Source organism: Parambassis ranga, chromosome 16 (genome assembly GCF_900634625.1).
Source record: "Parambassis ranga chromosome 16, fParRan2.1, whole genome shotgun sequence".
Lineage (NCBI taxonomy): Eukaryota > Metazoa > Chordata > Actinopteri > Ambassidae > Parambassis > Parambassis ranga.
In genome coordinates, this window is record NC_041036.1 from 18,174,962 (window position 1) to 18,195,219 (window position 20,258).

Consider the following 20,258-nt stretch of genomic DNA (forward strand, 5'->3'; position numbering starts at 1 on the left):
CTGTAATACTGCATGGTATTTTAATCTCTAGTGAGATCAGTATAAGACGTACAAGTGCACTAAGACCTATACATGTGTGTACATAATCATTTACATCACAAGGCTTGTAACAGTAAGTCAAACTGCCTTGATTTCATAGAGTTATCATCATATTTAATGTCATACCTGTGTTGCACACACACTAAAATCTGATGTTCAGCATGATTTAGTAGCGACCACTTTTTCACAGGCACATATATAACTGTGGAATCTGGTTCATTAACATCTCTGTGACTACACATTTTGTGTTGTATGTTTCAACTATAAGTCCTGGCTGTACTCTGAAAAGCTGGATTACCAAATGGGTAAAGATTCCAGCTGTCAGAAGGCCCCAGAAGTCCCAGGCCTACTCCATAAGATTAGAGGTTACATAATTTGATTAATGGCAATGTTATTCGGGAAACACGTTTCCATTGACTTTAGGGAGATGATTTTATAATGATGAAACAGAGTCAGATGTAGTTCTATTATGCCATTAAGGTAATAAAACTTCAACACCCACAATGCACTTCACTTGTTGCCACTAAAAGCAACTGGTTAGAGTATTAAAGTGTATTAAAGTATTAAAGAGTATTAAAGTTCAAACACAAAAACACAGACAGACAATGAACTATGATAGAATTCTTTTTAGTCAGACCAGTGTTTCTTGTGTTTTACCTTGACTTGACATGTTTCGACTACTTCCTGCAGTCTTCCTCAGAAGTCACATGATGTTACGTGACGTGTCTGCCAGCTGATCTTATGCAGGTTGTGGCGCCAAAAATACACAGACAGACAAGCTGATGGGGATAATATAAATCATTGATTGCATGTTTACACACTGTCAAACTTTAACCACTTGTTGGCATGTAAACACTTTATGTTACGTCTGTTTCATCCTGCTCGCTTTGTTTATTTTTTCACCGTTTCTTTTTGCATTGATGAAATTTGTACCCAATACTTCTTTTTTTCCATGTGTGGCCTGAAGCTTTCCCATAAAATTACATATGTTTGTGCACCTCCATCCAATCTGGCTGCTGCACACAGTAACTCCACCAGCTGTCCCTGCCCAGTGCAAGATTTGCACCTGCATGACTCTCAACTGTGCTGGCCACTTCCTCCTACTTATGCCCTTATGTCCCCTGTGTAGCAGTGGAGGTCCAGAGTTCAACTATAAAGTCTGAAAAGAGTATGCAAAAAAATGCAAACACAGCTCCAGAGTCCAGATATGATGGATTTATTTATTTTTTGTCACCTGGTAGATTTGATACAGGTTAATGAATAGGGAGCTCTGGGGCAAACTGCATATAAAGATAGATGGCATGACAGCCAAGTGACAAGTGAGACCAAAACAACTGGTGGTGGTGGCTGGCTGCAGTATAGGTCATAAACCCCACCTCCATGTTGGAAACACTAATGTTTTATGTTTTTTAGTTCATACTTATCACACTGATCAACTAGTTACTGTTGGCCAAAGGAGGGAGCAGCAAAGCTTCACATCTCTCTGGGAGTCTTTGGTTCCGAGAGCTTCAGGGTCTTTCCAGATGGCAGCGCCCTGAGTGAGATATCCATCTTTACTTTTAAACAAAGGACAGAGGTGGAGCTGCATTCTCTGTCTGTTTTACTGTCTGAAAGAAGTTCAAAATTTGCAAAGTCTCCATGTATTGCTGTGGTTGTTCGGTGTAGGCTGTGGTCAGCAGGGGCCCCATGACACATTTGTGCCCCTGGCCCCCCTAAAGGGGTTAATCCGGCCATGCAGTAAGTTACAATGACCTTAGAAGTTGACTCCCCCATGTATCATTATGATATAATAATATTCCCGTGGGAGCGTGTCTTTAAAAGTATTTAAGCAGCCTTTAACAGCGCAGTGTTCTGGCACAGAGCCTTGATGTCTCCACAATGAGAAAACCGCGTCAGTTCCCAGAATAGAAAGCACGAAACTCTCTCTGCTGTCCGTGCAGCCCCACAGTGGAGAACTGTGCTTAGCAGTAAATGTGCAGTATTAGATTCTGAACTACACAGCAGCAATAACGTTTACACTATTATTAGTCAGTTACCGCCTCCGTCGTCGGTCTCCACCTCCTCCTCCTCCGCGTGTTTCCAGCTCACCTGTTTGACGCCGAGGCGCCGCTCAGCTCACACCGATCTGTCACTTTTTACTTATGAGGGACCCAATCACACCAGGTGGAGATAAACCGGCAGAAAGGAGAGGATAAAGTGGTCTATAGGAGTCATCAGCAATCAAGTTGGCGAGATCGAAGCAATTTTTACGCGCAAAAGTGAAAGAGCTAAAAAGTTGGCTGAAGTGACGCTTCGCTGTTTTTTTCCTCCTCTCTGCTTGTTCGGATTTTTTTTAAACCATGTTATGAATTAGAAGGCTTATGAGATATAACCCGGAACAGCACTCACAGGTAAGAGTTGTGTGTTTATTTTCCTCAGATCGTTGTACACGAACAGCTTCACACTCTGACATGCTGCTGCTGCTGCTGCTTTACACTTTCACCACAACAAAAGGGGAATTAACCGGCCACAGCTTCCTCACATTCAAAGCAAATCTGCCTCCTCGCTTGGATTGTTACACTTCATAATGCTCCATCCCACCATGTGACCTGCATATGCAGGAGTTTCAGAGTTCCATCTGTGAAATTTTCTCGTCCTGTGACAATAAGTGCAGTTTATACAGATTCCCCTTGTGTTTACTCTGACCTTGGGACACCTCTCCTGTCCTCTTTACTCTCTTTATCCCTCCATCAGCACTTCCAGGGTAAACAGAGTGGGTGGGAGTGCAGGCTGAGGTAGGATTCTGTGGAAAGATGCGGATGATTTGCTGTCTGGGGACTTGTGCCTGTAGCTTTTTTTCCCCCTCTGTCTCTTACAGACACACACAGCGCACTTACACACAGACACTCACACACTGTCTTGTTTTGACCGCCTCTGGACAAATCTGTGTCTGAGCTCCATGTCCTAGGCTCTTATTACTGGATCACTCTTTCTTGCATCATGATTCCCACAGATTTACTCTGGCCAAAGGAATCTCTGAGCGCGCTGATGCCAGGTGTTGGCACACAGTACAGAAGTGGCAGGTCTTGTTTATGCTTATAGATTCCTGCCGTACAGTTAAAATTAATACAATAAAAACAAACTCTGCTCTACAGTTCAAGCACCGACAAATGTTTTGAATTTCAGCTATTAGTTGCTCGTGATGAATCACTTGAAGGAAAATCTGATTTTTTTAATTATTTCAGCACCACACTGCAGAAGTTTGTGATTATCTGTGTCTGATGGTCCATATCGGAGACCGTCCCATTCCTAAATCAGCCTTCTGTCCAACGCCTGACCCAAAACAGAAAATACAGAAGGATCATCAAAAGGTCGACCTTTGTGACCTTTAAAGGTCACACTTCTGTTGATTACACTGACATACAGAGGAGTATGCAGTGCATACAGAGGAGATACAGAGGAGTATGCAGTGCATACAGAGGAGATACAGAGGAGTATGCAGTGCATACTGCACTTTTATTTATATATATATATATTTCTGTTAACATCATGTATATGTGACAGACCCATAAGCTTGTAGAACCATTAAATACCTCTGAATACATGCTCAGTCTTCAGCAGGAAAGGCAGGCAAGTGCGTGGGCCCCCAGGCCGTTTTCCCAGGGCCAACACACTCTAACCTACAGCAATGGCAATGTACGAAGTTTGCAGTGACAATATAAAAGACCCCCTAATGGCACCCCGCAAAACTCTTCTCACTGGTGCATTTCAAGTGTTGTATGTTTCTGAAAGAAAGCCACAAAGCAAATGAAGAATTGTTTGGTGTCAGATTACTTATGACATGGCTGGATGCTGGGGCAGTGATTAATGGGGTCCCTGACTGACCTGAGGCCTCAAGCTATTGCCTGCCCTGCCTGCAAGTAGCACCTCTATGTGCAGCCCTTGAACTGTGTCACAGCTATGTAAGCATTTGTCCCTTTTAGCATCTTCCTGAGAACAGACCTCATGTTGCATGTAGCTATCATTATTAAGTGAGAAAAACAACGTGGACATTGTTTTTTCTGTGGTACATGTAATGTGGCTGTGTTGCATTCTGGTCAGCTTGTATGTTGTGTCTTTAATCTGGCGGCTGCATCCTGTGAAGGATGCGGACTACAAATGAACGATCTTTAAAGATTTCACATTGAACTGATTTTTGTAGGACTTCCTGTTGGCATCTCCAGCTTCTCCTGTTACCTAGCAACCCAATCAGCTTTAGCTGATACTTGGGTACATACATAGCCATGCAGTGTCTGCTGTAACACCTGAAAACAAAACTAGTGTGCAAGGAGTCCTGGGATATGTTTGTTTGTGTGGTCTTTACTTGTTTATTTACTGCCAGGTTTCAAAAATCTGGATTTCTCAGCTGCATCTAAGAGAAAATCTAAATGGGACAGTGATGCTGTTTTCAAAAGCAGCCTTTAATGGAATCATTTTTCTCTTTGATTAGTTCTTTGATTTAGATTAGACACTAGTAGAAGCTGGTTTTGGCTCTAACATGGACATGGAAACCAAATATACCCTTCAATAATGCTGTGTAAACCGTGTTATTAAGGCATTGGCAACATGCTCGCAGTGCTCATGCATAGCTACAAAAATCTCCTGGTCTCCTGAAACATCTTCTTTTTATAAAGCTTCCATTGTAGTCACTGCTAAACACCTCATACTGACATTAGCTCATCAGCCATATGTTTCCACAGGAATGTAGAAAAATACACAAGAGCCCAGAGATGGAATGTTGCAACGTTCCACAGTCTTATACAGCTCTAATGAGTGTTCATCAGCCTGTTTCAGTTTGACTAGCTGCTTTAGTAGTGTTGTCATACGCCTTGCTACCCAGGTGTCAGGGAGGATTTGTCCCTTATTGTCACAGTCACATCATGACAGCTGGGTGACTGCCAGGACTGTCTCCTCTCACCTGCTCTTCCTGCTCACAAGCTTGCTCTGCTTCTATGACAGCTTCTGGTCCTTGGCGCTGAGCCAGCAGCAGGTCCAGAGGTCATTGCAGGGTAGTCCACACGGAGCGTAATCTGTGACATGACTGTGTGCACGTTGCCCGACTGCAAGGATAGGTCATTAAACATGGCAGTAGTGCTTTAAGGAAGCAAATAGAATTTTTTTACTTACATTTAAAGAGCTATTGCAGGAAGGAGGGCACTACTGTTTATTCTGGTATTGTTTCTTTGTCTGCACATGGACTCTTGTGTTTGTGGGTCACTGCTAGAGCACAGAAACCTTTCAGAATCCAACCTGTATGATGGACCTGCTAGATAAACTAGATTATCTCATCAAGGCCTCGGCAACACAATTGAGGCGACAGGCGGAGGAGGCGCCTCAAATCATAAAAACAAACTCTATCTGGTTCCTCTTTTGTTAATCCTGCTTTCTGTCACTGTGTTTCATTGACTCAAACCTGTCCATCAACACAGCAGACAACAAGTTAGAAAACCACTCCTACTTCTACTACACAGACTAGTTGGCCAGTTGGTGCACTTTAGCACAAAAGCAAACACTTTCCAACCAGACTTCATCTTCTTAAATGAGAGCAGAAGTGTTGCAGAGAGACATCTGTGTCTCCACTTTTTTTTATTGACAATAAAAACCCAGGACATGACAATCTGCCTTCTGGAAACACTGTGTTCATAAGATAGTGATGTGATGATGTCAGGCCTGCTATTGAACAGAAAGCACAGCCTGTAATTGTGGCAAATAAAAAGAATATGTGACCCGTCCTGCTCCTTCTGGAGCTTTCGGTCCTATTCCCTCTGCAGATGAGAGGCAGTCATGTACGAAGAGGTGAACTGTAGACTGTGACAGTGTAGTTCAAGGTTACACTGGATGTGTGTTAAGATTTCACTATGTCCTAATCCTCTAAAAGGGATTGTGAGGTGTAAATCTTAACATGACAGTCATGTTAAATCGAGTTTTACGGTTTTATTTTTTCCCCCTTTAAAGTCAGCAACCACAAGAGGATCTGCTTTTATTTAATTGCTACAAAGTTTTTGTGCTGGATCATAAAGCTGACTAAGAAGAAAGTTAAAAATCAGGTCCAAACAGCTGTGGATGAACTTAACTTAAATGTGAGCAGAAGTGTGAAAGAAAATCTACATTTTAGAGTCATGTTTCTCAAATGATGCCGAAATAGAAAGCCACTGAGCTAACACACACACTGTCTGTGTTGTTTACATTTGTAGCGCAGAGTGACCAGGGATAAGAGCGGGGTCAGCTCCCTATCTAGTCACTCATTAAAAGATTGTAAAGAATGCATTCAAAGTGCATCATGATGCGTCTGTTTCACTTAATCCTGCCTTATTGTATGATTCAACTGAACACCTGACCTGAGTTGACCCCTGAGTCCGGCCTCTGTGGATTCATTTGGCATTGTACTGTACCAACAGCTTGGTGTCTGACATGTTTTGCCCTATAGTTCTGCTGCTTTGAACGCACACTGACAGGCTGTAATCAGCATTCACACCCACACAGAGCGTGCTGTCGTCACAGCTCTTTTGTCCTGTTGGAATATAGCTGCTGTTGACTTTATGGTTTTGTGTATACAATGCTTAGCCCCACTTTCCCCTTTAGTTGTGTGTCAAAAGTGGGGTCCGGACAGGGACAAGGCAATTTCAGACTGTGTTGCCTCAGTTTAGAATCTGTTTATATGGATGGTATATAACATTTAAACAGTCTGTGATGCTTTCTTGTCACCAACTGTGTGATTTTTAACAGTGTGGGTGTGGAAAAATAACCCCGATGATGTAATCAGGTTATCTCTGCTTTACGCTTACAGGGGGAACTCCACTGATTTCACACATCAAGGTCTGTTTAGAGTTTGTAGGTAGGAGAACTGCATGTATAATAAAAGTTGTACAAAATCATTTGAGTTGATCACAGTGGGGATAATGAATTTGTGCTTGATTGATGTCAAGACTGGAGCCCTTTTTTGATAGTGTATAGTTACAGAGCTGGGTTTCTCCATAGCCAACCCGATCTGGCACATTCAGACTACTAACCATTCCATATGATGAAGAAGGTGGGCTGAGGGGGGGGGTCACCATTTAGTCGGTGAGAATGATGTTGTCGCCTCTTGGGGGTCCAAGATGAATGTGTTTACAGAGGTGAGGAATATTTTGACAATGGAATGTGCATAGTTTATTTGTTAATTATTATTTAATTGACTGCTTCTACTTCAGGTCACAGTCTTATCAATCCCCCACATGTTCTCAGAATGAGAGAATAGATAAACATCTCATGTCGTGGTGCACTGACTGTATTGAGTGACTTCTATAGGATTAGCTGAGATCAAACACACAGCTGAGGTGAGTGGAGATGGCCGGAGCTTCAGTGGAGCCTCACAGTGATAAGTCTTTGCTGATGTGAGCACATGGTGAGCAGCATTCCTCTCCTCCCTGTGTGTTGAGCTTCTCACTGCTGGTTATTGCTGGTTTGAGAGTCGAAGGTTATGTCTTGTGTTCTCTGGGCAGTTATTACATAACACACACTCTCTCACACACACACACACACACACACACACACTCGTTAACACATGCACAAACACATGCAGCAGACTGGATGCTGAACTGCGTCTCCGTTTGTGCTGCTATCTTATTCTCCAGAGGCGCTCCCCTCCCTGCAATCAACTCAAATTATTTTGGGCACAAAACAGCGTTTTGTTCTTTGATCTGCTCTCAGGCTGAACTGTGCCCTGCTGAATATTTCGCTGCTCCTATTACTTTCTCCCTATGTATCTACGCATGTGTTTGTTCAGCTTCATGTTTGTGGCATTTTGCACAAACTGCTGTGTTTACATGAAGACATGGACTTCACCCCCCCCTCCTCTCTGCTCTGCTGATGATAGTGTATGACTGGACTTTAGTTAGAGGTTGCATGTTTGCACTGATGTTTGTTTGCGGCGCTGTCTGCCCGCTTTTCAAAAGAAGTCAGCAGCTTTTACTGTTTGACGACAGCGGGAGCGATCTGATTGGCTGAATTTAGCCTGTGATGGTTTATCCAGACCACCTGACGTGTTTAATGTTGTACTATTACTTTTTATATATTATATACATGATGCTATGTTCTGTAGCTTATTTCTGTATGTTGGACGTTTTCTACTAAAAATAAAATGAAAGATTTTACTGTATCAATGCATGACCATAGATGATACATCCAAACTAGTGCTCTCTCAGTGCTCTCTCTCTCTCTCTCTCTCTCTGGATGTCAGTGTGCCAGTCGTCGTTTGGAAGCCCTCACTCATATCTCAGCTGTATATTTATCTCCATGCTTCCACTCAGACTGCATTCCCCGCAGCCTAATATGGGTCTGAATAGAGGGGTAGGAGGAGGAGGAGGAGGAGGAGGAGGAGGGCACAGAGGGCAACGGAGGATGGTGGGAAAAGGTTGGACAATAGGGATCGAAAGTATTTTCCCAGAAAATTGTTTTTTGTGCATGTGAGTGTTTTTGTGTAAAGACAGACCACACAGACCAGGGTGAAAGGGCAGAATGGAACAAAGAAAGTGGGATAATAATGTACTGTGGAGCTTTAGGTTGACTCCTATAAGTACATTGTAAACACTATACCCACATCAATGTGACAGATGAAACAAAAACGTACAATACAACACAACTTCAAAGTCTGTTCTGATCTACTGCTTCTATAACAGCAGTTCATTACACTGAGAGAGCCTGAACCACCCAACACCACCCACATCCTGAATCCTTCTCTCACTTTTGCTTCCTCCTCAGAGGTGTTTTCTCTGTCACTGGGCTGTTTTCTGGAAGGCGAAGGGGATTTCTGTGTTTTTAAAGTGCTTACGCTGTGTTACTCAGCTGTGATATCCCTTCAACCAGCCGTCACCTGATCCCTCATATGCCTTCAACCGTGCAACAGATTAGATTACTACAATATTCACCACAAAGTCCCCCTTCCTCCTCCTCCTGCTGCTGCTACTACTCCTCCTATTGACGGGTCTCCTCTGTTGTAACTTTTTAGCAATGCCACAACATAACATGGAAAACTCCAGGAGCCAGTGGCAGCAGGGTCTGCGGCCGCCGTGGATCAGCAGGGTGGCTGGAGGTCAGAGCCCCGCCTCCTCAGGGGCAGAGTCGGACACAGAGAGCAGCAGCACAGAGAGCGAGAAGGTGAGTGAGGGAGGTGAAGCTGTAAGAAGAAGGAAGAATCCTCCTGCAGGTTGTGTGTGGTGACTGTGTCTGCTCTTGGTTTTTTTTTGTGTTAGTCCTCTGTAAAAAAGCTGGATGCAGGCTCACTCAAAGTCCTGTCATCACCCTCTGTGCTCCACCAGCGAATCACAGAGATCGACCAGCAAAAAGAAGAGCTGAAGATTGAGGTGAGCATGACCCAGATGTGTCAACACATCTGAGGGACACCAGTCATTTAGCTGAAACTAAAAGGGAAAATACAAGTTTAGTTTTCTTTCAAGCAAAACCATAATCTGATTAAAGACAGATTGTGTAAGCACATCTGCTGAAGTCGCCCCATCATCACAGTCACGGTAAAGGAATGCATATCTCTGACTTGCTCAATGCCTGGTCGGTATGATTCAGCGTGCTGGCGTCTTCTGTCCACTCAGCTGCAGCTGGAGATCGCCCTGCTGCAGGGAGAGCTGCAGACCGAGAAGAGCCAGCTGCACAGACACACTCTGAAGCTGCAGGCGCTGCAGCAGGAGGCCAGACAGAGAGGGAGGCGCAAAAACACACACAAGGTAACACACTCTCTATTTGATCTAAATGTATGCTAATCATCTTCTTTCTTAGAAGACAGTAATTATTGTCTTGGTGGATGTTATATTTATCTCTGAGTGCTGGGAATAGGATCACACCAGGACAAAGTTTAGGATCAGTAATGGTCTGCTAACGTCAACACAAGATCATGTCAGTGATAAGTCAGCTCCCATGCAATGATTAGCGGGTGTTAAACACACAAGTACGGAGCTGTTTTGTCTCCTGTTGGGAAATTTGTTTCTCTTCTCTAAGAGCTTTTAAATGCTTTTCTTTGACTGCAGGAGCGTGACAGTCTGGAGGAGGAGAGACACAGGGTGGAGGAGCTGAAGAGGAGGTGTGAGGAGAAGGAGAAGCTGATTCCTGGCCAGCCAGAGACCCAGAGAGAACAGCTAACACTGCAGCTGCAGCAGGCAAGTGGCTGTACACTGTCTCAACTTCGAATTACTCGGCCTGATCACTTTAATTAATTTGGACAGAAAAAGTGATAGCAGGGCTTTGTCCTGATGCCTGTCACATGTTATTGTACCACAGTTCTCACATTGTGATGACTGAGCAAACGTCTGCAAAGTAATATTTTAACCCATTTTCAGTTCACAAAAAATTATAAAATCCCATTTTTTTGTATGCTGCATATTCAAATAAACAGCACAACCTACACTTTTAGATGTCTGTGTGCAAGAACCCACTTCACTATAAATGTTTCCAACATAGAGGAGATGACTCTACATCCAGCTTTGTTTAAAAAATCATTTTAATGTTGTGGTCACCAGAGTGAACAGATTATCTGTGCCACGGGCGTAGATTTGCTTTTGACATCGGTGAGGACCTAAGATTCCAACAACTGTCTCGCCATCACTGTCTTGCATGTGTTTTGGCACAGCCACCCAACTTAGCTACACATGACAGCAGGGAAAGGCACAGCCAATCACATGGCCATATGTGTTATGGTAGGACCAGAGCTCTTGATGTAACCCAATCAGAATCAGAATATCAAGGGCTTTGGGTAGGATCAATGATAGGAGGATGTTTATTGGTAGGACGGCAGGAAGGGGATCTAATTATTGGTGGGGACAATTTAGTAATCGCTGGACATTGGTGGGGACGCGTCCACCTCCGTCCATGCTAAAACTACACCCCTGACCTGTGCACAAGGAGGTTGCTGCACTGCATGAAGAAACACAGGCGAACAAAAGTCATTTTTTTCAGCACAGTGAAAAAAGGAGTGACTCCTTAATGTCATTTTACAATATACAGGAATATATACAATCAAACTGAGTTTAGCTTCTACCCGCTTATTAAAATGTGCTAACAGACCATAAAGCACTAAGAACAGCACCAGGCTATAAAAGCAGCACTAATGAATCATAATAAGAGAAAAGGCTGTGTGAAAATGTAGCAGCATGTCTAAAGTGTCTGTAGAGCATGCATCAGGTAGTCTTGTGTTGTGCTTTATTTATTACATGGTGCTATAAAAGTGTGCATGTATTTTGACATGGAAGGTGTGTGGACAGCCTGAGCTATTCTGAGGAAGAGCAAGGCACAGCATGTGGGGCTTATAATGATAAACATGTGTGCCTGAAAGTGAAAAGTTCTAAAGATTAACATTCTAACTGATCACTGTGGCTTAACATAAGATTATAGAATTTTTTTATTTATGTTTACAAATTGTCAGGATAAAACTTAACTCAATTTAACATCTTCATTTATCAGCACAAAATGTTTGTATCCTGGCATGCTGAGGATTGACTGACTGTTTATTGAGAAATGATGGCAGCTTTCCAATCTGAAACTGATCCCTGGCGTGCAGTTCAGGCGCCTGACAGAGTGTGTCAGATACAGGGTGTGTTAAACATCGCTCAATCGTACTGTCACGATTGCTCAATACCTGTTCAGCCTGACGCGTCAGTGTTTCGGGTGTGTAGGATGTGTCTTCTGAATGTGACAGAACCAGATGGGGGGAGTGCTCTGTGTTTAATAATGACAGGTTTCTGCGGCAGGTTATCACTGTCTGTTGGAACATGTCAGAAATATTTGGAAAGAGCTTTTTCAGAAACTGGTTTGGCGCACCTTGCTTTATGGTGAAACCCCCAAGCAGAGGGCCTGGTGATGTTAGAGTGGGTATTACCATGACAAAAGGAAGTCTTTAACTGTCACCTGCACTTTATTTTTAAATACAGAACTCTTTCATTGTTCTGTTGCAACAGAAAGTGAAACATCAAATAAGATTCTTAGATGCGATTTGATGTCTTCAGTGTGTGTAGTCAGGCCTTTGAATCTGCACTACAGCTGTTGTTGCAGCATCTGAAACATCAAACTAAAAGTCTGTTATAAATTAGCTCTCTTTTTTCTTCTTTGCATACTTTTTGTGCAAAAAAACACACGTTTTATCACGTTGTTTGTCTACAAAATAATTTGGACGTTAAGTTTATTCTGCTTAAATTACATTGAAATTATAGTCCATTTTAAAAAGTGTGCTTTTGAATGTGGTGGCACTGAAATAGGAGAGTGCCAACAAAGCACCAGCCAATAATCTGCTCAGTGACTGCACCCCCAAGTTATGAAGATATTTTTATCATATTTGACATGTAAAGTTGGACATTTTGTCACAGGATTCACACTTTTAGAGCCACCCTCATGTGGACACATGAAGCACTACAGTTATTTGACACTTAGGAAATGACAAGATACAAGATAAATGGAGATGGGGAAACCTAGAAGAAACTAGTCCATTATCTACCTAACAAAATTCTGTTCATTTGCAAATTTCAATTATTTTTTTTAAATATTTTATTTATCCTGAGTTTTGTCTTTATTTCAGGAGAAAGAGGCAATGGAGGCCGCAGCCCGGGCCTTTGAGGACTGGGAGTTTCGTATTCTGGAGCAAGAGAGTGGTATCGATGAGGAGGATGATGAGGAGGACGGAGAGGTGGAGAAGGAGATCTCGTGCCAGCAGCTTGCAGTCAGCACTGCACAGGTAAACAGAGCGACAGCCCGAGAGGGTATCTTACAGCTGCTCCCTGACTGGTTTGTAGCTTATCAATATGTCATGTGCTTCATGTCACAAGCCAGTTCCCCCAAAGGGAAGGCATGTGATGTCAGAGCAGGTGGACAAAATAAAAGGAACACCCATTTCTGGTAAAGTTGGTAAAATTGTCCCTCTGTTTTACTGTGAACAATATAAAACTGCTGCAGTTTTGTGCTGACTTTTTTTAAACAACCTTCAACCTGGAGTTTGCTGAAATTTGTTATCTTCTTTTCACAGTTGAATAAAGTCAGTACCAGACCAGAAACCAAAACTATAGTGCCTCATACTCCACAAAAACCTGACAGGTTTTTTTCTGCACACACAGATGTATCCAGATTAACAGCTTATGGTTGTAAGTACAGGTACAGACTGGCCCCCTCTACTTCCCCCCTCAAACAGTGACACAAACTTGAACTCTTTACCTCACAGCATCAGTCTGATTCTGTCACATGACTACATACAGGGAGCTTAATTACATCAGAGGCCGTCATTAGTCAAAGATGGAAGAAGAGGACAGACAGCAGAGAGGATGGAAAGATAAAAACATGAAGGGATTTGGAAAGTTTTAAACGCTGCACAATCATGGCTGATTTAAAATGATAAGTACACCTGACGCCTGGTACATGTTTGCACTTGCACATTAAATCTCAAATTTACAGTATCACCAGAGAGAGCATTGAACTGTTAAAACGTTGGTACCTTGTGTAGTTTATGATTTACACATTGTGTGTGATGTCAAGCCGTACTTGCAAAGCATTTCATGGCACAGTGTGGTTATTATACAGCCATCGTCTATGGGCACTATAAAGCATTTAACCCTTATGACAAATCTTCTGCCTGTAAGGGATGGTCATGGTCTCATGTGTCCATAGGTCCAGTCACATGTGTCTTTTTTGTGCTTGACATGTAGTAAACATAGTGTTGAATTGTTCCTCAATTAGCTGCAGTATGTAGGAGGAGGAGTGCGGAGTGAGAGATGAAGGCTGGGATTGTGTGACAGAGATGCTGGTTGACTCAGCTGCACTGTGGCCTCTGCTGCAGATGACAGCTCATCTGTCTGTCTGTCTGTTGCTCAGTCCATCAGTCCGTCCTGTCTTTGAGTTACACTCTCGGCCCTGCTGCCTTGTGCCTCTCTTTAACTTGCAAAATGGACATTTGATTTGCATTGTGTCTTGGCTGAAGGGATCGGCTCAGCAGAGGGCTCCTGCCTTCACTCAGAGAAACACACACACACCACGACATCTGGGATATTTACTCAACATTACATCACAGTCTAATGAAAAAATCAAGTAAACTCAGTGCCAGCCAGATGAATCAGCACATGACTTTTCCTCAGAGGAGCAGAAACCATATGGCTGCCCACGCTGATGGGAACTTTTCTCTGAATTTTAAGGACCGAGTCTATCAGCTGGAGAGACAGCTGAACGAGATGGAGAGGGAGAAGGAGCGGGAGCTGAACGCCTTGAGGAAGGAGAAAAGGGAACTCGTCCACACAGCTCACACGGTAGGAGCTGCATTCAGTCTCTGAAATGTTTCACTTTCACTACATTTTTTTACAGCAAGCATTTAAAAAACAACTCCTGTTTGCTTGTCTTGTTCTAATTTTTCAGTCTGAGACAAAATTATTTGCCAACCCAAGAAAATGTCATCCATTTTTAAACATTTCTCAAATTCCAATTTTGATGATATTATGTAGCCTGTGGTATGTTTTTAACTGAGTGATCCTGTAAGCATTTAATGCTCGCTTAAAAATGAGGACTGGTACTAGTGTCCTACACAGAAATGGACTGTGAGGTTGTGAGGTTCATTTCTTCTGAAATCTTGTCAGGGTGGAAGGAATCATGAAAAAGAAGAAGATCTGAATATACAGCCCTGAACAGAAAACAGACTAGCTTTCACTCAGCCGGTGAATAAATGAAGCATTAGTCTGTCAATGTCCACTATCAGCTAGAAAAATATAGAATGTATGTGTAAGGAAAATATGCACATAAAAGGCCATAAAAATCAGTAGTGTTTACATGACTTTATGACCTCATCTTACCTGCGAAATGTCCATAAACCAGTACATCCTCACAGTGTGCTGATTGGTTAAACACATAGCTTGTAATCTCATAAAATCTCAAGACAATCCAGGTGTATTACCGGGCAATGGCAAGTCCAAACAGAGCAGTATTATTGGGCTTATTCACCAGTGGTGCTTTTCCATTTTTGAACCAGAGGCCAAAAAAATACTCATTCAAGCTGATGTACTGTCATGTGCTATGATAATGTGTTTAACATGAAGATATATTTTACCTTTGTACCACACAACAAGGAAAATTCATATTTCTGCAAATTAACCACTTGGATCCATGCTAGAAGATGGCACACACTGCTATCTGTTTTCTGTACTTATTTAACAAAAACGTGCTGCCCTGTGAGCTAAAATGAGCACGAGACAAGATCTGAATGAGGAAGAAGCCAATCAGACATGTGGAGAGAGGGGTAGTGAGAGTGAGCGAGAGAGCTTAACACAAGCTGGAGTTGGGGAAGCGATAGAGAGGGAGGGAGGGAGGAGTAAGCAATGCTGAGGGAGGGTGCCTCACTTGTGAGCGTATGTGTGTGCGCACATGACGGCGTGTGAGAGAAGACACGCTGGGAGAAGTTTCACATCCTGTCTGGTGAGCGGTAAGCAGAAAGAATTCAGCTCAAATTGATCTGCGAGGCGTTAAAAGTCAATGAAGCTTCAGGTCGTATGCTCTTGTAAATGAGAGGAGGAGGAGGGAGCACAGAGGAGAAGAGGGTGTCGGACAACATGACCAGATGTGTATGACTAAAGTATGGCTGCATGGAAAATGTAGTTTATGTCAGAGAGATGTGTAGGAAAGTAGGGAAATGTTTTCACTGTTCACACTGTTCCCTGTCAGCATGGAGTGAAAGAGACAGATAAGGGTTAAAGAGTGGACAAGCATGTGGTGACTGAATTGCTCATGTGTCTGTGAGTCAAGCGGAGGGAGGGAGGGAGGGGAAAGATAGTGAGGCAGTGATAATTTTTAACTCATTACGATCACTCCTGGTGTTTTCATTCTCAGACAGATGTGGTATGTGCGACATTTAATTTTGTGCTGCAGGTTGTCAAAGAGAAGAAGCCCCTAGCTGATTGGTCGAACATCACCGGCTCAACTCCCTGCATGATGTCACTTTCTCCTCTGACCGTTCACAAGCCTCCTCAGGTATGCAGCTCATCACCATGTATACAGCAGCATTATTCAAATATCTACTTTATAGTCAAGATGTTTGCATGCTTTTATTTTGTAGGAACCAAGCAAAGAATCCACCAGTTTGCCCAGAAGACGGAGTTCTCACCGCCACAACCGACTCAGCGACAGGCCGCTCTCTGTGCAGGGTCAGCCCTCTTTTTCTGCATTCATTGTACTGTTGATTGTTCAAGCTTAGAGTTTTGTGATATAGAACAATACAACACGCTCTCTCTGTACTCATGTCCTCATTTAGTCTGTTTGCTCAGCTCCCTCCCTTTTAGTCAAATCACAGGTGTGTCAGTGTAGCTGGCAGGTTGTTATTATTACGTTGGAAGGACTGTACCAACCGGATGAGCCGGAGAAGCCCAAGCTAGAGTCTCTACAGTAATATATCGCCATCCATACTAGCCTGCATTAAAAAGTCATGTCCGGTCCTGTGTGGCATTTGTTTTCACTGAAAGCTTCGATTTAACGTGATAACTGCTACCTGTGATTCATATTGTCATTCCTCATACCCTCACACTCTCAGGGTTGGTGAGGACTCTTCCTGACTGTCAGACCCCTGAGGCTTTCACCTCCCCGCCCCCCTCGCACAGACTCAGCAACGGACACAGCAGCGGACACAGACTGGGGACCAGCAATGGCGGCGGGCTCCACACCCCTTGTAACAGTGCAACAAGCTCCCGCGCTGCCAGGTCAGTTTTACACCTGCTCCTTATGAGCGGCTTCACTGCAACTAAAGTGGCATAAATTCCTACTGGAATACTGCGTAGGTCACTTGCATGGGCATGCATTAATCCCAGAATGTTTCCATCTATTTTTTTTTTACCCCACATGAAAACCACCACTCTCCTACTGAAGCCACTTCCCATGGTCACCATTTGTTTTGGTTACACAGACATTGCTGTGAATAAAGTTATGTTTTTAGGTTTGGGGACACACACACATTGCTGCAACAGAGTCTGACAAGGCAATAAAATATGCTCTGTCAGATTGTTTAACCACACAATGAAAGCCGCTTTCTCTGTGGGACAAAATAGTCAGAGCACCCAAAATGTTGGGCAAAGTTTCAGTAACTGCTTAAGAAGTTTTTTTGCTGTCAGGGAGGGGAAATGGACCAAATGTTACAGCCAATGTCTGCAGCTCCGCATGGACTTTGACTTGTTTTGATTTTAAGCAGGGATCCCTCTTTTGAATAATGTCTATATTTCCTCTTCCTCTTCCAGCCCGTGCCTTTTGGATCTCGTGGAGATTGAGAAGAAACTGAAGGAGGCCAAAGCAGAGAGAGAGCGGCTGCTCAGAGAGCGGGTGAGTCACCTGTCGTGGGAAACGTTAGCTGACACCTCTAATCATCAGCGACACACTGCATTAGACATGGCTGTCTGAACCCTGACACCCACACAAGCCTGCACATGGTGGTCCAAGAAAACAACCAGCAGATGTGTGGATTTTTGTAATGCATGTTTGCAGCGTTGGCAGAGGGTCAAGCCTGAAGAATGTGCAGCCATGTGACTGAGAGATTCAGACAATTTCAGCATCTGTATTGACCAGATGTGTGGACTCATTATATCCGAGAATCTGTTGTAAATACTTTCAGCTGCATTTTAATTGTGTAACTGTGAAAATCACATATTTTGAAGGTTGTTTATTTATTTATTTCTGTGTACTCGGCCTCTCAGGAGGAGCGACGGCTGTTGCTGTTGGAGGAGAGGAGACAAAGAGAGATCAGCTCTCCTAGAATAGAAATATCAGAACCAGAAACCCCACAAAAACCAGAGCCAGAACCAAAGGAGCAACCAAAGTCCATGTCTTCACCCAACTCCACTGAGGTATGAACATAATACAAACAACGGACATTTTTAAAGTAATACAGAGGCAGTGTAGTCTTTCTTTTTATTTCATGCATTTGACTTCATGCTCTCCTACATTACCCACAATGCAACATGAAATCTTTCTCTAGGCAAAGATTTTATGTAGTCATATTTTAACACGCCCACTTTATTCTACAGGCTTCAATTAAAAATGAACCCAAAATAAAAAAAGTATTGACAAAAATCTAGATCTAAATATTATATAAAGAGCCAACAGTGATAGAAGTGAAAATAACTGCTTGGCATTCAAAGGGTTAAAGAACCAGCATATAAGTTACTGCCATTAAATGGTAAAACTGCAGATTACAACCCAAAACATACACATATTTACGATATCATGAGCTTACACATGTTTACCATTTGACCACTCCTCCCAGCAGCGCAGCCTGCCCCTCTTCCTGTCCCCCAACTTTGACCTGCGTGCCCATGTGGAGTCTCTCGGCCACGGCGTGACCGGCTGCATAGACCTGCGCCTGACGTCTCGACGCTGCGCTGGCTTCCTGACCAAACGAGGGGGGAGGGTCAAGACCTGGAAAAAGAGATGGTTCCTGTTTGACATGGACCACAGACGGCTAGCTTACTATACAGGTTAGACCTGCTGGAGGTGTGTGTGTGTGTGTGTGTGTGTACTCACTCAGCCTACATGTTTGCCTGCATGAATAGAAGCCACCTTGTGCAAGACAATAGCTCACCAAAGGGGTGAGGCTGTTTGTATGATAATATGAACCTTGTGTTCACCATCTATCCTCTATATATTTTACTATAATGCCTAAAGATACAGGTTTTCATTTAAATATCCACTCCATGAGTTTGGTATCAGCAGTTTTTTCTTACTTGTCCCTCCTTTTGCTGCAGACTGTGATGAGAGGAAGCTAAAAGGCGTCATCTACTTCCAGGCCATAGAAGAAGTTTACTACGACCATCTACGAACAGCCACCTCCGTGAGTTACTGAAAAGACTTCAGGATGGAATAGTTCTGAAGCCACAATAATATGAAGTGTGTATTTATAATAATCTTAGTTATGGATAACTTTAAGCCTTAGTGCAATTCTGATGAATGAGAGACCAAAATAGTACCAAGCTGTAAACATCTTTATTTTTGTTGTGGAGTTGGATCAGTTTTTCACATGGAGGTCTCTTTGGATTGACTTGAGGAACTGCAGATTTGCAAAAATGTATTTTACTATATTTTACTGCCTTTCAATGTTTCAAAAAGGCTGACTAATAAAAAAAAACAATTTCTTTAATTATTAGAAATTAAAAGCAGGTCTTACAAGTAGGTATGTGTTGCTTTGTAGTCATGTTTTATTGACTTATTTGACTTTAGCTCCTGAAAAACAGTCTAAAAATATTATAAATATATAACTATATCAGAATACACAGAGATTCAGCCTTAAACAAGCCAATCACTTTCACTGTTAAGATTAAAAAAACCTTTATTTGTTGCATACTGTTATCAAAAGACTCATCCTGACTCATGATGTTTTGTGTGTCTGTCCTCCTTTCAGTCTCCGCGGCCCAGTCTGACGTTTTGTGTGAAGACATATGACCGCCTTTTCTTCCTAGTGGCCACCAATGCAGTGTCCATGCGGATCTGGATGGATGTTATCGTCACAGCAACAGACGAGCACAGCCGTTATTGACATCTTTGCATACCTGACTGTAAAAATGAAGCTACTGAGCATCTACTGTGTGCTGCAGATCCACCTCAGGGACTCATTCTGAAACCTGAACTGCTGTGATGAGTGTGTGTGAGACGCAGAGAGATGCAGTGGTGCCAGATGTGTGTGTTCGAACACAGCGGAGGAAGCTGTTACTGCAGAGTGAGGGCCACTAGCCTGCACAGTGTGGACGTCTGTTACCGGGAGGGTTTTAAACTCTTTGAGTCTGACCTCCCCCTGCTGGTCACAGTTCAGCACTACAGGTCTGACATACACTTGAGCAATACACTACAACAGGACACAGTGGACACACTGCCTAAACAAGAGCAATAAGACTATCACTGTCATATCAGGTGTCCATAATATGTCCACATCCTGCTAACATAGATTGTACATTAAATGTTAATATTATTTATATATGGAAAATTTATATGGGTTTTTGATTTACAACAAAAAGAAGACGTACTGTTATGAATGCACTATTAAATGTTTATTCATAAAAAGAACTCTGCTTTTCTCTTTTGTAATCAACTTAAATATTCATTAGCAGTTGAAAAATCATCGTTAATGAATATATATTTGATGCTGTATTTTGAGTGACGTGACTTTCTTTCTATTATGGAGCATTTGCAAAACAGAGAGTGACCTACATCAAATGGTTCACACTCAC

The 20,258-nt window shown here is 42.8% G+C and overlaps 1 protein-coding gene across 4 annotated transcripts; it reads left to right on the forward strand.

The window, feature by feature from the left end:
• The first annotated feature begins 1,960 nt into the window (after positions 1 to 1,960).
• On the forward strand, positions 1,961 to 20,094 carry phldb3 (pleckstrin homology-like domain, family B, member 3). 4 transcript variants are annotated; one of them, XM_028426123.1, is made up of 16 exons: positions 1,961 to 2,429; positions 6,845 to 6,873; positions 9,044 to 9,192; positions 9,288 to 9,398; positions 9,642 to 9,773; positions 10,074 to 10,202; positions 12,611 to 12,766; positions 14,211 to 14,321; positions 15,928 to 16,029; positions 16,115 to 16,202; positions 16,586 to 16,751; positions 17,283 to 17,364; positions 17,736 to 17,885; positions 18,305 to 18,515; positions 18,783 to 18,868; positions 19,436 to 20,094. In XM_028426123.1, the coding sequence occupies exons 3-16, from the start codon at positions 9,046 to 9,048 to the stop codon at positions 19,568 to 19,570; spliced, it is 1,806 nt and encodes a 601-aa protein (XP_028281924.1). In that variant the 5' UTR covers positions 1,961 to 2,429; positions 6,845 to 6,873; positions 9,044 to 9,045; the 3' UTR covers positions 19,571 to 20,094. The 4 variants fall into 4 exon arrangements, with proteins under 4 accessions (XP_028281924.1, XP_028281923.1, XP_028281921.1 ...); XM_028426122.1 differs by lacking the exon at positions 6,845 to 6,873; XM_028426120.1 differs by lacking the exons at positions 1,961 to 2,429; positions 6,845 to 6,873 and adding an exon at positions 8,320 to 8,449.
• The last annotated feature ends 164 nt before the right edge of the window (positions 20,095 to 20,258 follow it).

Coding starts and splice junctions, on each gene's coding strand:
- phldb3 (XM_028426120.1), top strand. CDS start 8,332: ATGCTTCCACTCAGACTGCATTCCCCGCAGCCTAATATGGGTCTGAAT. Junction 8,450..9,043: donor ACGGAGGATGGTGGGAAAAG/GTTGGACAATAG, acceptor GTAACTTTTTAG/CAATGCCACAACATAACATG. Junction 17,886..18,304: donor CTTCACCCAACTCCACTGAG/GTATGAACATAA, acceptor CACTCCTCCCAG/CAGCGCAGCCTGCCCCTCTT.